Source organism: Acomys russatus, chromosome 3, assembly GCF_903995435.1.
Source record: "Acomys russatus chromosome 3, mAcoRus1.1, whole genome shotgun sequence".
Lineage (NCBI taxonomy): Eukaryota > Metazoa > Chordata > Mammalia > Rodentia > Muridae > Acomys > Acomys russatus.
The window spans coordinates 62148601-62167221 of record NC_067139.1 but is presented as its reverse complement, the minus strand read 5'-3'; the positions used below and the strand labels follow the sequence as shown (position 1 = coordinate 62167221).

The window sequence follows — 18621 nt, the reverse complement described above, 5'->3', positions numbered from 1 at the left end:
CATACATTTTATTATTTTGTTTTAAATAAAGTCTCTATGTAACCTGGGCTTAACTAGTCCTGTCTGCATCAGTTTCCAGAGAGCCAGGATTATAGGTCCAACCTGCATACCCAGTGCATGCATTTTGAAATAGAATACTTGCATAGTAAAGAAGTAGAGATCTATCCAATACTCAAATAAGAGGGAAAAAAAGATAGCCTTGACTTTCAACCTGACAGGTGATAAAGAACTGAGATGAATTGTTTGATGCTCTAAACACACTAGAAGTGTTGTTGTAGATTATCAGTAATGACTAATAATGTTTATTATCAGACCTATAATTATTATTATAGCAGTATAACCCTCTGGCAATCAATCAAGACACAGACACTTGTTATGTTTTAAAATAGCTTTGTTAACCTGAGGCAGGGCAGGGTAGATATCAATCCTCTAAACTATTTCCCATAGTGGGACAAGTATGGGATACCTGCCCCAATCCCATGCCATCTGCTTCTAATAATTTCTATCAAGCTACCTTCCATCCAGAATCCTATATACTTGCTAGTGTTCTTCATCTGGGCCAAATCTCCATCCACGCCAGCCATATACTTCTCCTCCATCTAACCCATGCATGGCAGAGCCTTCTTCTTCTCCCTTCTCCTCTGGTTTCCCTTCTTCCCACACCCAGGAACCTTAGCCACACCTATCACATTTGCCCTGCCCAGGTGTGACAGCCTTTTATTAATTAGCACCAGAGTACATCAGACCAACACTAGAAGAGTATAGTTTGTGTACTAATGTGTGAAGCCCAACCTTCTTGACTGGATGTTTTCTGTCCTGCTGCTTCTTATCCTTTCAGCCATGGTAGTTGTACCAGGATGTCACTGTCGCGTGCTAGAGGATTTTTTTTATCACAATAAAAGAACCTTGTTTGCTACCTAGGTACATTATGTGCTAATAATGATAATGATTTCTAGAACGTGTTTAATTATAGGTATTTGCTTACTTTGGTTCTTCTGTGTGTGTGTCTGGGGCGGGGGACACATGTGTATGTGGAGGTCTGAAGTCAACTCCAGATGGTCATCAGGACAGCCACTCTGTATTTTGAGACCATCTTACTAGCATGTGGGACTTGCAGATAAGGCCAAGCTTGATGTCCAGTGATGGCATCTCACTTCCCCTACACTGGGACTGCACATGGTGCTCCACTTAACCTAGTGTATATGGGTGTTGGGGCTTGAACTCAGGCCCTCATACTTATGTGACAAGGTCTTTCCTGACTAGCTTATCTCCCCAGCCCATCTTTTGTTTGTTTGTTTTTTTTAGTAAAGTATGCATTTATACCAGTGACTTAAAGATTAGAGAAACAGTTGATCATAATAAAGATGTTTTTAAAGACCCAGTTAGTATTTTCTTACATGTAACATGTGCTGACCAAAGCTTGTGGTGGTTTTGTTTCTTCAGATGCATTCTTCTTAGTGAGGTTGACCTAGCAGCCTGTGTTACCATGGTGAATAGGCTAAGGACTTGGAGGTTAATACTACACAAGGTCATTTTCTTATGTCATGTTTTCTTTTATTCTGCAGCCTCGGTGGATATTTGGATGAAGCCATTAAACTGATTGCTTGCCATCATGAGCAGAAGCAAGCGTGACAACAATTTTTATAGTGTAGAGATTGGAGACTCTACATTCACAGTCCTAAAACGATACCAAAATTTAAAGCCTATAGGCTCAGGAGCTCAAGGAATAGTGTGGTAAGTTTTTATTTCAAGTAAGGCAGGCAGTCATGAACTGCTACTTCTTCTCTTTGTAATATAGATCCTTTTCTAAGTAATCAACTTCTCTTAAAAATAAGTCAGAGCCGTGTAAATAAAAGCCATAACATGGTAACTTTTCCTCATGGATTATTATTTTTTTATTATTCATAAGATGTAACTATTAACCAACACAGCTATCTTGAAATATAAACTATGATTAAATACTTACTTGGTCAAAGTCATATAGAGACATATACTTATATCAGAAAAGAGAAAGTGGAAGGCTTGTTCATTCTTAAATCTACCTTTTCTCATAGTTAATTAGTGAGAGGCCTTATTTAATCTTCACTTTCACTCTGTAATAAAAGAGGAATTTCAGAAATCTTCCTATTTCACTCTGGGGAATAAAGTCCGCTAAACATCTCACTGTGTTTCAAAACTCATGTATCTTTAAAGTTGATTTCAAGTTAACTTCTACAAAAAGGCCCAGGTTTATAGATGAGCATAATTCTTTATAAACTGAAGTATATTTCGCTTTGAGGTAGTTCTGCTACTGACTTACAATCACTAAATTAGCATTATAATCTAGTATTTGGGAACATGCTAAGCCATCTTAATTATATCTTTATTATTTCTTAAACAACATTTATTTAAAATCTGTAAAAAGAAATTGGGAGTGTTTATGATTGAGCATGTCTATAAGGTTCTAGAAAAGATCCTGTATATGCCCACAGGTTCATGTACATATAGCTGTTCTTTGAGGCATTTTTCCTAATAGCAGAAGTTGAAACAGCATGAAGTCTGACAACAGAAAAATAAAAACTTAATGCTACAGTAAAACAGCAAACGACTGTATAGCATTTAGAATGAACTGGAGCTATGTGTGTCAGCCGGCCATTATCAGAAGTATAGAGCTGAGTATTAAAGCAATCTACAAAAGAAAAATGTAAAACATGCAAAACAAGAAACGATAAAAGCTTACCTCTGAGAATAGAAGAAGAGGAAGTCTTTACTTGTAATATGTTTTTCTTTTTTAAGAACTCAGAACAATTATGATAAAATATTAAAATGAACAGAGTTGTACAGTGGAAACCCTGACTTCCATTCATCTCTAGTATCCTAAGGTCTAGTGTTCATTTTTATTAATACCTTGAGGTTTTAGTTCTTCCTCCAAACAGAATGTTAAAGGGTTTGGATTTTTAGTCCTTTGTATACATTATCTCACCATTCCGCACTCACTCTTGTGTCCTATTAAAACTCTAATATTCTTCAATAAATATATTGTAATTTAAAAATGTATATATACGTGTGTGTGTGTGTGTGTGTGTGTGTGTGTGTGTGTGTGTGTGCATTTTGCCTGCATGTATGTCTATGTGCCACTTGTGTACTTAGTGCCTGTGGAGGCCAGAAAAGGGCATTGGATCCCTTGGAACTGGAGTTACAGATGGTTGTGAGCTGCCAGGTGGTGCTGGGAATCAAACCTAGGTCCTTTGGGAAAGCAGCCAGTGAGCTTAACTGCTGAGCCATCTCTCCAGCTCCAAAATTCAGTAAATATTTTAAGTAGAAGTCATGATCACAAATCCTGTCTTTCTTTATAGAGGTGCAAGGTGAAGGAGTCATTTAAACTTCAGATTGATACTAAGAATTTGTGCATCAGTGGCTCAGTGGGTAAAGAAAGGAACCTCCCATTAAGCCTGACGGCCTGAGTTCACTCCCCAGGATCTGTAGGTGAAAGGAGAAAACAAGTCATACAAGTTATCTTCTGTCTTCCATATGTTACCCTTACTCACTCACACTCATACACACACATGCAAAATAGGTACATTTTTAAAATGTAATAATAAAAAAAAACAAGACAGAAAGAACTTGTGTCCTAATACCCGCCTGTGCTCCGTGGATCTTGGGTGGCACAGTCTGGGTAGAAAAGTAAGGAGTCTATGTGATTGCTTTATAAATTTGGTTTTAGAGATTTGTGCTTAATGGGGTTTGTTTGTTTTGGTTGTGTTTTTAAATTACAGTGCCGCTTATGATGCCATTCTTGAAAGAAATGTTGCAATCAAGAAGCTCAGCCGGCCATTTCAGAATCAAACTCATGCTAAGCGAGCCTACCGAGAACTAGTTCTTATGAAATGTGTTAATCACAAAAATGTAAGTGAATATTTCATGTTTCTAAACTATAGATGAAATCGAGATTTATTCATGAATACGTGCCAGTCAAGGGCTTTTAGAAAAATATTAGAGGCTTTAAATTGCTTCTCTAGATTAAAACGTTATTTAAAATCTACAGAATAATCTTTGCCGCCAACCCCCCCCCCCCCGAATTATTAAGTAGTGCCAAAAGAAAAAGAATGAGCTTCTTGGCATTTTAATTTATAGGAGTTTTAAGGAGACAAGTATTTGAAAAGCTTTTTATTCAGAATTGATCTCATCTTAATGTCTTTTTGTTCCCTGTAAAGTTGGCTTTTCAGAAAGCTGTACAGAGATGAAATCATTCCCATTTCACTTGGACATTGGGACTTAGTGAAACAAAAAATTCAAACTTCTTCTCTGTACCCAGTTCTCTGGCTACTTTGTTTGTTTGTTTGTTTTTCTAGACAGGGTTTCTCTGTGTAGCCTTGGCTGTCCTAGACTCACTTTGTAGACCAGGCTGGCATCGAACTCCCAACAATCCACCTATCTCTGCCTCCCTAGTGCTGGGATTAAAGGTGTGCACCACCATGCCTGGCTTCTGACTTCTATTTATTTATTTATTTATTTATTTATTTATTTATTTAATGTACAGTGTTCTGCCTGCATGTGCGCCTGCACTCCAGAAGTGGGCACCAGATCTCAGTATGGATGGTTTTGAGCCACCATGTGGTTGCTGGGAATTGAACTCAGGACCTTTGGAAGAACAGGCTCTTAACCTCTGAGCCATCTCTCCAGCCCCCTTGACTTCTTTTAAGTGGATCAATACTTACCTTACTCAGATAACCACTGATAACAATAGTGGGACAGAAACTTTGGAAATAGCCGGTCCTTTAATCCCAGCAGCACTCAGGAGACAGAGACAGGCAGATCTCTTGAATTTGAGGCTAACCAGGGATATACAGAGAAACCCTGTTTGAGGGGTAGGTGGATGTGGGTGCTTTGGAAATATTTACAGAGAACTAGGAAAACATTTCTAACTCGAAAATAAAACTTCCGTTCATTTTGAAAATGAACAGTTAATGTTTTTAAGTTTGCACTAAGCATACTGACATGTTTGCGATATCTTAACTCCACAGTCCTTCCGAACTGGGAGGACATAAACGAGGAGAGAATTGCATAGAGGACAGTTTTATGAAGCACTAAACTGAAAGTGCTGGTCAGAGATATATTGTTCAATGGAGTTTATAAAATATAATGAGCTCCATATTTCTTGTGTAGAAAATACAGTTCATCATATTTTGAGAGCTAGTGACCTTTAGAACTTTTGTATATTAGAATTATAGATTCATCACTAATGGGAAATCTATAGGTGTTAAGGATTAGGCTTATTATTTGGGAAGTTTACGATGTTTTGAAGGCAGTGAAACATGCTGAGTTAAATACCACAAAGCAGTAATAATTTACCTGTCAGGTGGTAGAGGGCATACAGTAAAAGCTGAGATCTCAAGAGGGAGATTTCTATGAGCATCAGTGAATTGGGAAGGCTTACCAGGCCAGAGGAGTAGACTTAAGCTCACTCTTCAAGTTGGGGTGAAATTTAGAGTTTTGGAAAAAGGGGCCTCACAGAGGGAAAGTGTTGGTTATCAAGGAAGAAACTGTAGTCTTTCTTGTTAAACATGGGAGCCAGACATGGTGCTTGTCAGAGTTCTGCTTGTGGTCCCTACCTCTGCTAGAGCTGCTCCTGCCTCCTCTAGTCTGGACATAGTTTCTTTCAGGGCTGTGGAAGTGTTGCCTCAATTTTTCTTTGTTGAATTCAAGTGTTCCTTCCCTACCCTTGGTGGCAACAAAGATTCTCCATTTGTAAGTGGAGAATGTGGGAAGCATGTCCTGTATGCTTAGCCATCTGAAGTGGCCCAGGCCGGGGGAACACCACTCTGCCCCCCGTGGTGTAGGACAGGTATTTTGTAAGATTTTATCTTTCAAGCACTTTGCTAGTCTAGACAGATCATCTTGAAGTGATGTTTCCCCACTTTTTTCAAGGTTTTTGTAATTTTCAGTTTCTATTCACCTGGTCACTGTGATGAGACACTTAGCACACAGTACTGCATGTCTAATGAATTCCTCTGGTGGCTCTTGAGGCTTATCTCTTTATTGCATTTATTAAACCACTTTACTCAGATTGTCTAACAAGTCATTGTCAAAGGCCGTGATAGCAAGTCACATTGCATCCTGTTGTTTTGGGGAAATTAAGTATAGTACTTGCTGTTGTTCCCTTTTGCATATCAAAGGTAAAGTGTGGCTAGTCTCAGATTTTAGGGATCCCCACCCCTCATATGTGAGTACAGTGTCTTCATTCTAACTTCACATTTACTGCTTCACTTGCTAGAATCACTCAGACTGTCTTCCTAATAGCTGGAACTGTTAAGCGTGTTGTAGAAGTTGCCATACATAACTATTAGAATTATCCAGGTTCTGAGACTTGATAGCCTATGACCATATAGAGGGGGAGGAGGGCCCCTCTGTCTTAGACCTAGGGGAGGGGAGTAGGGGAAAAGCGGGAGAGAGGGAGGAATGGGAGGATACAAGTGAAGGGATACAATTGGGTTGTAATCTGAATAAGTTAATAAAATTAAAATTAATTTTAAAAATTATCCAGGTTCCCCTAATTCTTCTTCCTGTACAGTGAAGGATATTAAAGGCATTTTCACAAACACTTATTTGAAATCTTTATATATTATATCTAGTTGCATTATTCCTTTGTTGCTATTATTCTTCGTTGTATTTTGTCCATAGAGGAAAATAGTACTTTTAGTAAGTTTTTTACTTGGTTGTGGTAATTATTAGTTCTTTCATATCTAGTCATATCCCACCCACTAATCAGTCTTTGACTTTTGCATGACTGTCTAATTGAAGATAATTTCTTGTTAGCTTTCTTGAAAAATAATACAGCTGTGTTTTCATTGCCTTACAAAAGCTCAGTAAGGTAAAGTTCAATCACTGTTCAGTTCACCAACTTAAAGTATACAGTTAAATAGTTTAATATGTTCACTAATGTATGTAACCAGAAAGAAACCCTGTGTCTCCTTTTGCTGTCCTCCCCTACCTCCCACACCTAACAGCTCTAAGTTTCCAGTAACCCCATTTTTGTTTCCATATGTCTCTAACCTTTAATATCTCTCTTTTACTCTTGTTTTTCACAAATATTTATAAGAATAACTTTACTACTTGTCCAGGTCTACATGTAGATACTATCTGTTTGAGAGACTCAAATTTATTTATATTACTCATGTATGTGCGCGCACACACACACACACACACACACAATCACACACACACACACACATATATATATTATTCCCTCTATGCCTTTATGTTAATTAATTAGTTTTATCCTTTCTGGCTTAATGTTTTTCTGAATATTTACTGACAGATACCTTCTATAAGCAGAGCTTAATGCATGCATGAATCTCATCTATTCTGTCCTCATGAAGATTATATCTAGAAAAACACTCCCTTTCCTGAATTACCACAGGAGATTTTTAAGTGCATTGTTGCATACTGGTCTGTGAAAGCAGATCAATAACTACTTTCTAACAAGGATCCTTTGTGGTCTGGGTTGAATTTGGTATGAAAATTACATTCTGTTGAAATGTACTGAGTGTAGGAATAGCATGGACAGTGACTGAGGACCAATAAGGATAGTCATCCTTCAAGGCTAGGGATTGTCAGAGTCTACAAAGTAGGTCTATCTTTAGGTAAACTCAGTAAATAAATGACAAACATAAGAAAGAGTACATTTAAAGAGTTTTTAAAAACCAACATGCTTGAAACTCATTTGGTATGGCCAAAGTGACAAGTTACTATTTAGCAAAAGAGTCAGTGAGTTAGTGCTGTATCCTGGAGGGTTTCAAGGAGACTGCTAAGAGCTTTGGAACTCGTTACTAGCTTCACATTTTGAAGGTGATAAATAACAGAATTGGGTCTTTCTTTTGCCATATTATAGGCAGTAAGCTGGCGTCTGGGTTTGCTGACTTGTTAGAGACTCGTACTAGTCTGTTCAGGCTAACTCCACAAAGTACAGAAGACTGTGTGGGTTAAACAACACACTTACTTCTTAAAACTCTCAAGGCTGGAAGACCCTGAGAAGGTGCCAGCTGACTTGGTTCCTGTTGACTGTTCTCTTCCTGGCTTGCAGAAAACAGCTTCTTGCTTTGTGTTCCCCTGGTACATGGACATGGAGAAAGAGATCTTTTTGTTATTCCTAGAAGACCACTAATCTTACTACTATGAGGGCCTTGGCCTTATGACCTAATCTAACCCTAAAGGCCCCATTGGTAGAGCCATCTAATTGGAATCTATGCCTAAAGCATGGGGCGGGGGGTGGGGGCGGGGGCAGGGGTGCACAGATAATCAGCCTGCCACTCCAACATTAGAAGTGATTATAGTAGGAACAGTCCGGATGTGTTTTTAGAATCCTTGGCCTGTATGTACATGGAAGGAATGGGAAAGCAAGGTTGAAATAGAGATTGATAATTGAACAGTATTCTTTGAAGTAGTTTATAGTACTAATACTGGAAAAGGAGTCAGAAATCACTCTGAGCCTTCCAAAAGGGTGCTCAGAGAAGGACTCAGCAATGAATCTCTGAAACTGATAAGCCAAGTAAAGGCTTCTAATGCGTATATGGGAATAATGTACATATACATTCTTGAAGAAAAAGATATAGGTAATATGTAAGAAAAGGATAGACAAAAAAGGAAAAGCTTAAGGACAGCAGTGAGACATAAAGTAGTCTCATGGATGAAATAATATATTTGACTGGAAATGAAGAAAATTACAAAAAGGAACTTGGAGGGCTGGTTTAATGGTAATAACTCTTGCTGTTCTTCCAGAGGACCTGAGTTTGATTCCTAACACATACCAGTGGCTTGCAGCTGTCCTTAAGTTCAATTCCACGTGATCTAGCACCCATTTCTAGCCTCCACAACTTCAGGTACATACATACATTCGGACAAAACACTCATACATACAAAATAAGGCCAGGTGTGGTGGTGCATGCCTTTAATCCCAGCACTCGGGAGGCAGAGGCAGGTGGATCGCTGTGAGTTCCAGGCCAGCCTGGTCTATAATGTGAGTCCAGGACAGCCAAGGCTACAGAGAGAAACCCTGTCTCGAAAAAACAAAGACAAAACAAAACAAAAAAAGTAAATCTTCAAAACAAAGTAAATGGCACAATGAAATATTATTAAAGTCAAGAGAAAGAAAGGACCTGGAGTCCATAGAACTACTGAGGTGTATAAGAACTAGTAGAAATTATGTAGGTATTAACATATAATAAATGTTTGTTAGAATATTCGTAAATAGAAAGTATTATGTGAAGCCCTTCTGTTGACTTACTGGTTTCTAAGACTTGGGGCAATTCCATAGTAAATTTGATAGAAAGATACAAGCTTGTACATATACCCTGCCCCTGTATATGTTCAGCACCCTCAAAATTAGTGTCCACCACTTGGGTGGTCATTTGTCATAAATGATAAACCTTCATTAATATATTTCCCAAAGTCCATTATTTACATTAAATCACATTGTCCCCCCCCTCCCCCCAGTGCTAGGAAATTCACCCAGGTTTTCTGCATGCCTAGTAAACGTGACCTACGGACTGCGCTCTTTGCCCATAAGGTTCACTTGGTTTTAGAGAACCTATGAGCTCTAACAAGTGTAGTACTCATTTATTTGCCCCAAAGATCTTCTGTGCCTCTTGATCATTCCAAGCAATGAAATATGTGTGTGTGTGTGTGTGTGTGTGTGTGTGTGTGTGTGTGTGTGTGTGTGTGTTTGTTTGTGCTGTGGGTATAAAACTGAATTGATTTTAAACTTACAGTGAATTGTTTTAACACATGTATTTGCAAATAATTTGGAAGTCATTTCTAATGTTTTTATTTCTTTCCTTTTGTGACAGATAATTGGCCTTTTGAATGTTTTCACACCACAGAAATCCCTAGAAGAATTTCAAGATGTGTAAGTGTGGTAATTAAAATGCTGTTAATACAAAGTTTTGCTAGTACCTGTCTGTAGATTGTTGCTATACACTTTCGCTGTCATCTTTTTTTACCCACGAAGTTACATAGTCATGGAGCTCATGGATGCAAATCTTTGCCAAGTGATTCAGATGGAGTTAGATCATGAAAGAATGTCCTACCTTCTCTATCAAATGCTGTGTGGAATCAAGCACCTTCACTCTGCTGGAATTATTCATCGGGTTAGTAGAAAAATATCACCATGTTCTTATCTAAGTTTTTTTTATGTGTGTGTGTTTGTTTGTTTTTAATTTTTGTGTAAGGACTTTGCTTGCATGTATTTAAGTGCACAACGTGCATGCAGTGCCTGCAGAGGCCAGATGATGATATCAGATCTACCAAAACTGGAGTTACAGACAGTTGTGAGCTGCCACGTGGATGCTGGGAACCAAACCTCAGTCCTCTGCAAGAGCAGCAAGTGCTCTGAACTACTGAGTCACTCTCCAGCCCACCTTGATCTTTTGTTTTAAATCATTGAAATGAATTCATATAACAAATTACCATTTTGAAGTATGTGATTCAATAACATTTAGTCCATTCAATGTTGTACAACCACCACCTGTGTCAAATTCTAAAACTTTTATCACCCTCTAAGTGAAATCTCTTAAACTGTTGTTCTTCATTTTGTCTCTCTCCTCAGACCCTGGTAATTCAGTCCTATGTATTTACCTATTTTAGATAGCTCATATAAATGTAATCATGTAATATTTTGTGTCAGGCTTCTATGGCTTAGTGTAATGTTTTTGCAGTGTCTATGCTGTATTGTAATTTAGTTTGTCTTTCTTTCTGTGAATGAATAATATCTCATGTCATATTCCACAGATAATTTATGTATTACTACCTTTCAGTTAAGTACTATTATGCTGAGAGAATTCATGTATAAATATCTCCTCAATGTTCTTTAGTCTTTCTGGGTAGAATTACTAGATCATGTGATTAACTTTTTGAAGAACCATCAGATTGTTTTTCAAATTGGGTGCCATTTTACATTCCCAGAATCTATACATATGGTTCCAGTTTTTCTGCAACTCTGCCAATATTTAGTACCCAACCTTTTCATTTTAGTCATCATAGTGGGTATGAAGTGGAATGTTGTGGTTTTGGTAAACAGTTTCCTAATGGCTAATGATGGTTGTCCTTTATATTGCCATGACAAAACACCATAACCAAGTCAACTTCTAAAAGGCAAATTTTACTGGAGGCTTACAGTTTCAGAGGGTGAGTCCATGACTGTCATGGTGGGGAACATGGCAACAGACAGGCAGGCATGGCACTAGAACAGTAGCTGAGAGCTTAATCTGCAGGCAGCACTGCAGAGAGAGATAACTGGAATGGTATTGGCTTTTGATCAAAGCACACCTTTTGTTACACAGCTCCTAAAACCCTTGCTAAACAGTTTCACCAACTTGGAACCAAGTATTCAAACATGAATCTATGGGGCCATTCTCATTCAAACTACCATAATGGAAATGCATCCTTTCATTTGTTGGTTGGCCATGTCTGTTATTATTGAAAAACGTATTTTTTTGGCCCTTGTTTCTTAATTAGTTGTTTCTTCTTTGTTACAGATTTGTATATGTATTCCAGACCTATATAATATAAAACCTTCACCAGATACAATTTATAAATTTATAGATTGGTTTTCAATTTACTGATGGTATCTTGTTAATATATTAAATGGTTTTAGTTTTCATATGTCAATTTTTTTTTGTTGTTGTTATTTCATGTGTTCTTGTGTCTTTCACAAGAATCTATTGCCAAATTGAAGGTCATAAAGATTCAACATTGTCTCTTTTTGTAATTTTGTGGGTCTTTGGTCCATTTTGAATTCATTTTTATATATGGTATAATGCAAGAGCCTGTCTTCATTTTCCAATGTGTTGAAATGCAGTTGTCTAAGCTCTCAACTGTACCAGTACCCTTTCAGAATCCAGTTGGTCGCAAATATGTGGTTCTCTTCCTGGACTGTCAATTCTATATAATTAGATTTTATGTCTGTTCCTATGTTGGAACCACATTTTTTTTTAAACAAATTTTATTAATTGTGTGTGTGTGTGTGTGTGTGTGTGTGGTGCCGCATGGGTATGAGGGCCCATGGATTCCAGAGTTGATAAGATCCCCTGGAGTTGGATTTCCAGGTCCTCTGCAAGAGCAGTTTGTGCTCTTAACCCCTAAGCCATCTCTGCAGCCCACACATGTACTTCTGTACTGCTTTGAAATAGGATACTATGACTCCTACACCCTTTCTCAGTAGGAACCGCTTTGAGTTTGAAGATTAGCTTTTCCATTTCCACAGAAAAATCTAAATGGACTTTGAAAGAAGATTTCATTGAATCTGAAAAACGAGTTGCTAGTTTTATCATCAACAGTATTTAGTATTCCAATTTGTAAACATAAACTCTTTCCAATTCCTAAGTTGTGATAGCCTGTAGTGCTGTAGCTGACACAGCAGGAGTTATTGCCTCACAGTTCCCAGTGCCCAAAACTATGTGGTTTTGGTGAGGTCCATAAGCAGTCTCCTCTATCTTCTTGTGGTCTTCCCTGTCAGAAAGTATGTCATTGTGCTTCTTTCTGACCTCCACTATGTGTCCATACACACGGAATTTCTTTTTTTCTTTTTTAACATCGTGTCATCTGCACCATAGTTTAACTTCTGTTCAATTTGGGCACCTTCTCCCTTCCCAAGTTGCTCTATCTAGAACTTACAGTAAAATGTTGAAGAACAAGAGTGAAACTAGGCATCTTTGTCTTGCTTATTGTAGTACAGGGAAAGCTTTCCTTCTTTCACCTTTGTGTTCATCTGTTTCTTATTGTTGCAACAAATGTCTAAAGCAGAGTGTTTGTTTATAAGTAAAAGGGTTTATTTAGCACAAGTTTTAGAGGCTGAGACTCTGAGATCGGGTAGCCTCATCAGGTTCTGGTAGAGGCCACTTAGTCAAGTTAAAAGCATGGCAGAACAACAGCCAATCTGATTGTGTGCAGAAGGTGCTGAGTGTGCAGGGTTTTTTTTTTTTTTTTTTTTAAACACTCTCTTCCTCATGAGAGCTAACTCATTCCACACGACCAACGTTGGTCTCTTCAGAGGACAGTGCCCGTGACTTAACTACTTTTCAGTAGTCCTAACTCTCTACAGATTCCAGCACTTTAACATTGCCATTCTAGGGACCAAATTTCTAGCTCATAGATCCTTGGAAAACACACTCTAACATTCTCAAACCGTACTCAACCTTTAACTGAGATACCAGTTATAGGGCTTCGGTAAATATTTTTTCTTATTGCAAAAGTTCTTTCAGAGTCACACTGTCTACTCAGAGGTTATAGATTCCATAAAAGTGTGCTCAATATATAAGGTGTGCATAGGCTCAAAAGTCTCCATAACTGCCCTCATTTCAGCCATCTGGTCACAAATCACCAATTCTGCGGTCTCCCCAAGGCTTACTGTTCACTAGAATGACTTAGGACTTCTAGTGGTGATACACTTAAACTGCTACTGTAACTGAATTGTGAGACTCAGTACCAGCCAAAGAAAGAGACTCCTAGGGAAATTTGAGTCCATCATAGAGCTTTTAGTTGTTTTGTTGGCTACAAAGTATGACAGTGCAATGTTGCCAGCCAGGAAAGCTCACCCAGACTTGTGATCCAAGTATTTTATTTGGTCACAGTGACGTGCCACATTCCTAGTTGTCAGTCAGCAAATCATGCTAATACATTGAGTCTCCATTTCCTTCAGAGGTTACAAGTTCCAAAGCCCTTACCATAAATTATGTTGTTTGATTGTTCATGACCCAAACCTGCACATTAACAGGACAATCCTGTCAAGCAGTATATTCCAGGTGTGGCAGTCACTTGCAGTTTAGGGCAAAGATTAGACCCTTTTTATAGAAGATTAATTTTTCTCCACTTATCTTTTAGTTTTTGTTTTGTTTGTGTTTGTGCCTGGTTTGGTTTGGTTTGTTTGAGACAGGGTTTCTTTGTGTAGCTTTGGTTGTCCTGGACTCACTTTGTAGACCAGGCTAGCCTCAAACCCAGAGAGATCTACCTGCCTCTGCCTCCCCTAGTGCTGGGATTACAGGCATGCCCCACACCTGGCTCTCTATCTTTGATTCCTGATTTGATTTTTTTTTTTCACTGAAGAGTGTTGAATTTAGCCAGGTTGGTGTGGTGAGGTGGCACACCTGTAACGCCAGCAATCAGGGAGGAAGAGGCAGGTGAATCTCTGTGAGTTCAAGGCCAACCTGGTCTACAAAACAGGTGCAGGAGAGTAAAACTACACAGAGAAACCCTGTCTTGTAAAAACAAATTTTAAAAAAAGAAAGAAAGTCTTGAACTTAGCTAGAGATTTTGTGCATCGATTTAAGTTACTGAATATATGGCTTCCCTTCAGCTAATGCGTTATATTACACTGATAAGTTTTTGTATTTTTGAACTCTTTTATTTCTGGGATAAATTCCATTTGGACCTGGCATATAAATAGAATCTTTCCAGTATTGGAACTGCTTTACTAGTATTTTTGTTGAGGATTTTTACCCCTGGGTTTATTGATGATTTAGTTTCTAGTTTTCCTGTGGAGACGGTTTTAATCTGGCTTTGGTATCAAGGTATTGCTAGTCTCAGTAAAGGTTAGGAAACATTCTTTCATGTCTTTTGTCTTCTTATTTGCTTTTATTTGTCTGTCTCAAAGATGTTATGAAAAATAAAGTATGGCTGTAGAAATGTCCTTAATGTATAAATTTGAACTAACAGTAAACATACTGAGAGGTCTGTTTATGTGATGACCTATATCTTTGGCTGGACAATGTGCAGAACTTTGGTGAGCTATACAAATAAGAAGCTTATTGCAGAGTTTTATTAGTGTTCACTCAGTATCCATAATAAAGTAAAAATGGACAAAGGGAGAGATTACATGGCTACATTTATTTCAAACGCCTCAGCTGATGGCTCCCATTTAACCTCTGCACTGAAAGCCTGTCCTTCCTGGAGGAGTTGCTGAAGGCCACTAGCAGCCATCCCTCCTGGAAAATGGAAGAGTTAAGTGTCTCTGAGCCAAGGGTCTGAATATACATCACAGCAACTATGGAAGCCACTCCTTGAATCACTCTTCTCACTGTCTTAGGGTTCTAAATTCTAGCTGTTACTGCCAGTTTTCTCTTGCTGTCTTTTTCTGAAACAACTCCCAAAGATGACAGGATAACTGTAGCTGTGTCCTCCATTCTAGCTTCACCTTACCTCTTCCATTCTACAGTTGCTCACTTGGTTTAAGAAACAGTCCCTTCTAGGGACTGCAGTTAGATGTTCCTGTAGGCACTTAGAAACCCTTGCTGAGACTTTCTCAAACTAGTTCTCACTGTGTCAGCAGAAGAGAGCTGTGTGGTGATGCACTGACTTACATGTTGGCCTGGAAGTGACACACATCACTTCTACTCAGTGCATCAGCAGAGCTAGTCGTAAAGACCTGCCTTATTATAAAAGAGCAGGGAAGTGCAAGGGAGCAGGCTCATGACTGTTGCTGAGTACTGCACCATAGCCCATGGTTGTCTGACATATTGCAGCTCTGTTTCACGTCTCTTTAGTGGGGATACACATTAATGTCTTAATCCTTTATGCCAGAAACATAGGAACTGGCTCTGTCTTCCCTCTCCTCAAGTTCCTTCCATAGAATATTGAGATGGTGCCAGCGTTGCTATAATCATCTCATTGGAAAACTGAAAACTACAGTGGTTGGGTGATTAGTGGCAGTTGAAGTTCTGCTGGATGGACATTCTAAGTGTTCTTCCCTCTGGAGGTGGGAATGTTCACGCTTTAGGAGCTGAATCTGATTTCTGCACAGTGCAACCTGTCCACTGTTGTCCATATTACCTGGCTGCTTCCTAGGGAAGCCTCCCTTTCCTCTTATCCTTCTTAAATAAATCTCAAGTGAGTATTGGAGGCTATATACTAAAGGGCTGCTCAGCCTTCTTGGCCTGCTTCCTACCCATGAAAGAAAAAAGTAGTGTCTTCTACGAATGCCATTTGGCACAGAATTTCTTTCTCGCTGTCCTGTCTATGTAAGATCGCTAGCAACTTTCTTGGCAACAGGCTTAGAGTTTTGCTTTTCGTAGTACAGCGTGTTAGAACAGTAACTTTGGAAGCTTTTGATTGTATGTCTTTTTAAAGCATATTTGTTAGCTGACAGGCTCTCTTGAGTCCCACCGTCAAGCGTCCAGTTTTCTTGGGACAAACTGAAGTGGTTTCATCATTTGGGGATTTGACAAGGGCTAAGGCGTTCAGGTTTGTTACGGGACGATGATGCATAGAAACAACAAGATGTCCATGACTTCACAGAGCACAGAGCTGACTCAGGGTCTGCAGACGCCAGGTCAGCTTCAGGGTGACTTCCATTGACATCCTTTAACCTTGCCATAAGGTAGAAGAATAGAAACGACTAAATCGAGCACATTCAGAATTTTTCTTCAGATCTGGTGAGCATCACATTAATTTACATTCCATTAACTGAGACAGGTCACAAGGATAGGCATATGAAAGGATGATGCTTGGTTCAGGGATAAGCTAAACTATCTGCTGCCTTTTTCTGGTTTCTAGTAGCATCTAGCTTGTCCAAAATGATGACACTGTTACCTTTCATTTCTACTTTTAAAGTTGACAGTTCTTTCTAATGCAGACAGTTTCCACTGACAAAAGTCTGCTTTCCAACCTCTTCTAGAGCAGAGTTTAAGGAATTTTATATAAAGATCACATTCTAGGTGTCTTTTTTGTGGACACAGCTTCTGTCACAGCTACTGACCAGATTCTGCCCTTCCATCACAAAAGCACTCATTCATAGATAACATGGGGTCAAATTACTATGGTTAAGTTTGCATAAAACTTCTATTGCAAAGGTAGTCAGGCTCTCAGTTGTCAGCCCCAGGTTATTATGCAAGTCCTGTGCAGATGACATAAAATACTTTGCTCGTGCATAATTTGGATCTTTTCCATTTTGATACTGCTTTCAGTGCTGTTCAATCACCACCTCGTGGACCTGTGTCCTTGACTTGGGGCCAGAATGTTGCAGATACCAGAGTTTTTTAGATATTAGATATTTGTATGGATTCTACCAGACAAGCATCCCTAATCTGAAAATCAGAAATCCAATCCTGATTGCTCAAAAATCAAAGTACTGGCATGTGGGCTGTGTATTCTTGGACTAATTTGAGGCTACCTTTATGTTTTCCTTAGCATAGACATCAAAGGAGATATAAAACCTTTTGAATACAGCCAGTTAGACTAAAATAAGATGTAACTTTGGCCCTTCCAGAGCTTAGATTATGGATACTCAGTGTGTAATTATAACTCCTCAGTGCTGGGCCAGTTTACGCTGGGATAACCTAGGTGTAGCTACAATAACAAATGTAAAAACATTTTGTTTTTTCTTTTTCAAGCAGAGTTTCTCTGTGGAGCCTTGGTTGTCCTGGAACTCTATAGACAAGGCTGGTCTCAAATTGCTGGAATTAAAGGTGTCTGCCACTACCACCCAGGCAAATATCAAACTCTTAGTAGCTAAACATGACCACAGTTTATTTCCTACACTAGGTGTGCAGGCAGATCATGGTGGAGATACACACTTGGCTTAATAGAGATGCCCACTATCTAGAATGTTCCTAATCACCAAAGCAAGAGAAGATTTGTAGATCACAGGCTGGTCCTTCGCCACTTTGTTCCCACTTAGATACTATCAACTAGGTCAACTCACGCTACCTTTCCTGACTGGAGAGGCTTGGAAAATGGAATGCTGAGTTCCATTCTCATTCTCCCCGCCTCTCTGCTTTTGTTTTTTGTTTTGTTTTGTTGGATTTTTGAGACAGGGTTTCTCTGTGTAGCCCTGGTTATCCTGGACTCACTCTGTAGACCAGGCTGGCCTTGAACTCACAGTGTTCCACCTACCTCTGCCTCCCTGAGTGTATTTCTATTCTCTCAGCACAAATAAATGTAATCTCTAAGTTACTCTTCCCATATGTAGTTAACAATGTTATGACATATGTAAAAAGATAAATGCTGATATAGAAAGATGAATTTTAGTTAATATTTCTTAGAGCCAAATACCCTTGCCAGTGTATTTCCTTAAACTGTTAATTTTTTAAATATTTATTTATTATGCATACAATATTCTGCCTGCATGTACACCTTCAGGCCAGAAGAAGGAATCAGATCATATTATAGATGGTTGTGAGCCACCATGTGGTTGCTGGGAATTGAACTGAGGCTCTTTGGAGGAGCAGTCAGTGCCGTTAACCTCTGAACCATCTCTCCAGCCCGTGTTCTTCTTCTTTTTTTTTTTTTTAATGTATTTGCTCATAATTGTTCCAGAACAAAGAGTATTAGGAGGTTTCTCTAGACTAGAACCACCTCGTATAAAGAGCTGTAACAACAGACATGGAAATGATATTAAAGTTCATAATGTTTATTCTTAATTGTTGGCATTCCTTTGTTTTATGTACCATATTTTAGGAATATCAGCAACATTCTATTTGCAGAATAGGAATGATAACATTTTTGTCTTCTGTTGGAGTAACATTGTATTCTTAGAATGGCTTGTCAGAATAAGTTAGAAACAGCATACAAGTATTTCTGCAGATAGACATTTAAGAAGAGATCTTTGTCTTGGGGGCCTTAGCTTGTGGTATTTATATCTGCTGTTCATCTGTG

At 38.7% G+C, this 18621-nt stretch overlaps 1 protein-coding gene across 3 annotated transcripts in view; it reads left to right on the top strand.

The window, feature by feature from the left end:
- The window catches only part of Mapk8 (mitogen-activated protein kinase 8), a 69235-nt gene that overhangs the window by 37389 nt on the left and 13225 nt on the right, over nucleotides 1-18621 (top strand). For all 3 annotated transcript variants that reach the window (XM_051141847.1, XM_051141854.1, XM_051141858.1), the window contains exons 2-5: nucleotides 1566-1734; nucleotides 3756-3885; nucleotides 9825-9883; nucleotides 9986-10124. In XM_051141847.1, the coding sequence (XP_050997804.1) occupies nucleotides 1613-1734; nucleotides 3756-3885; nucleotides 9825-9883; nucleotides 9986-10124 (450 nt within the window). In that variant the 5' untranslated portion in view covers nucleotides 1566-1612. The remainder of the gene's footprint in view (nucleotides 1-1565; nucleotides 1735-3755; nucleotides 3886-9824; nucleotides 9884-9985; nucleotides 10125-18621) is intronic.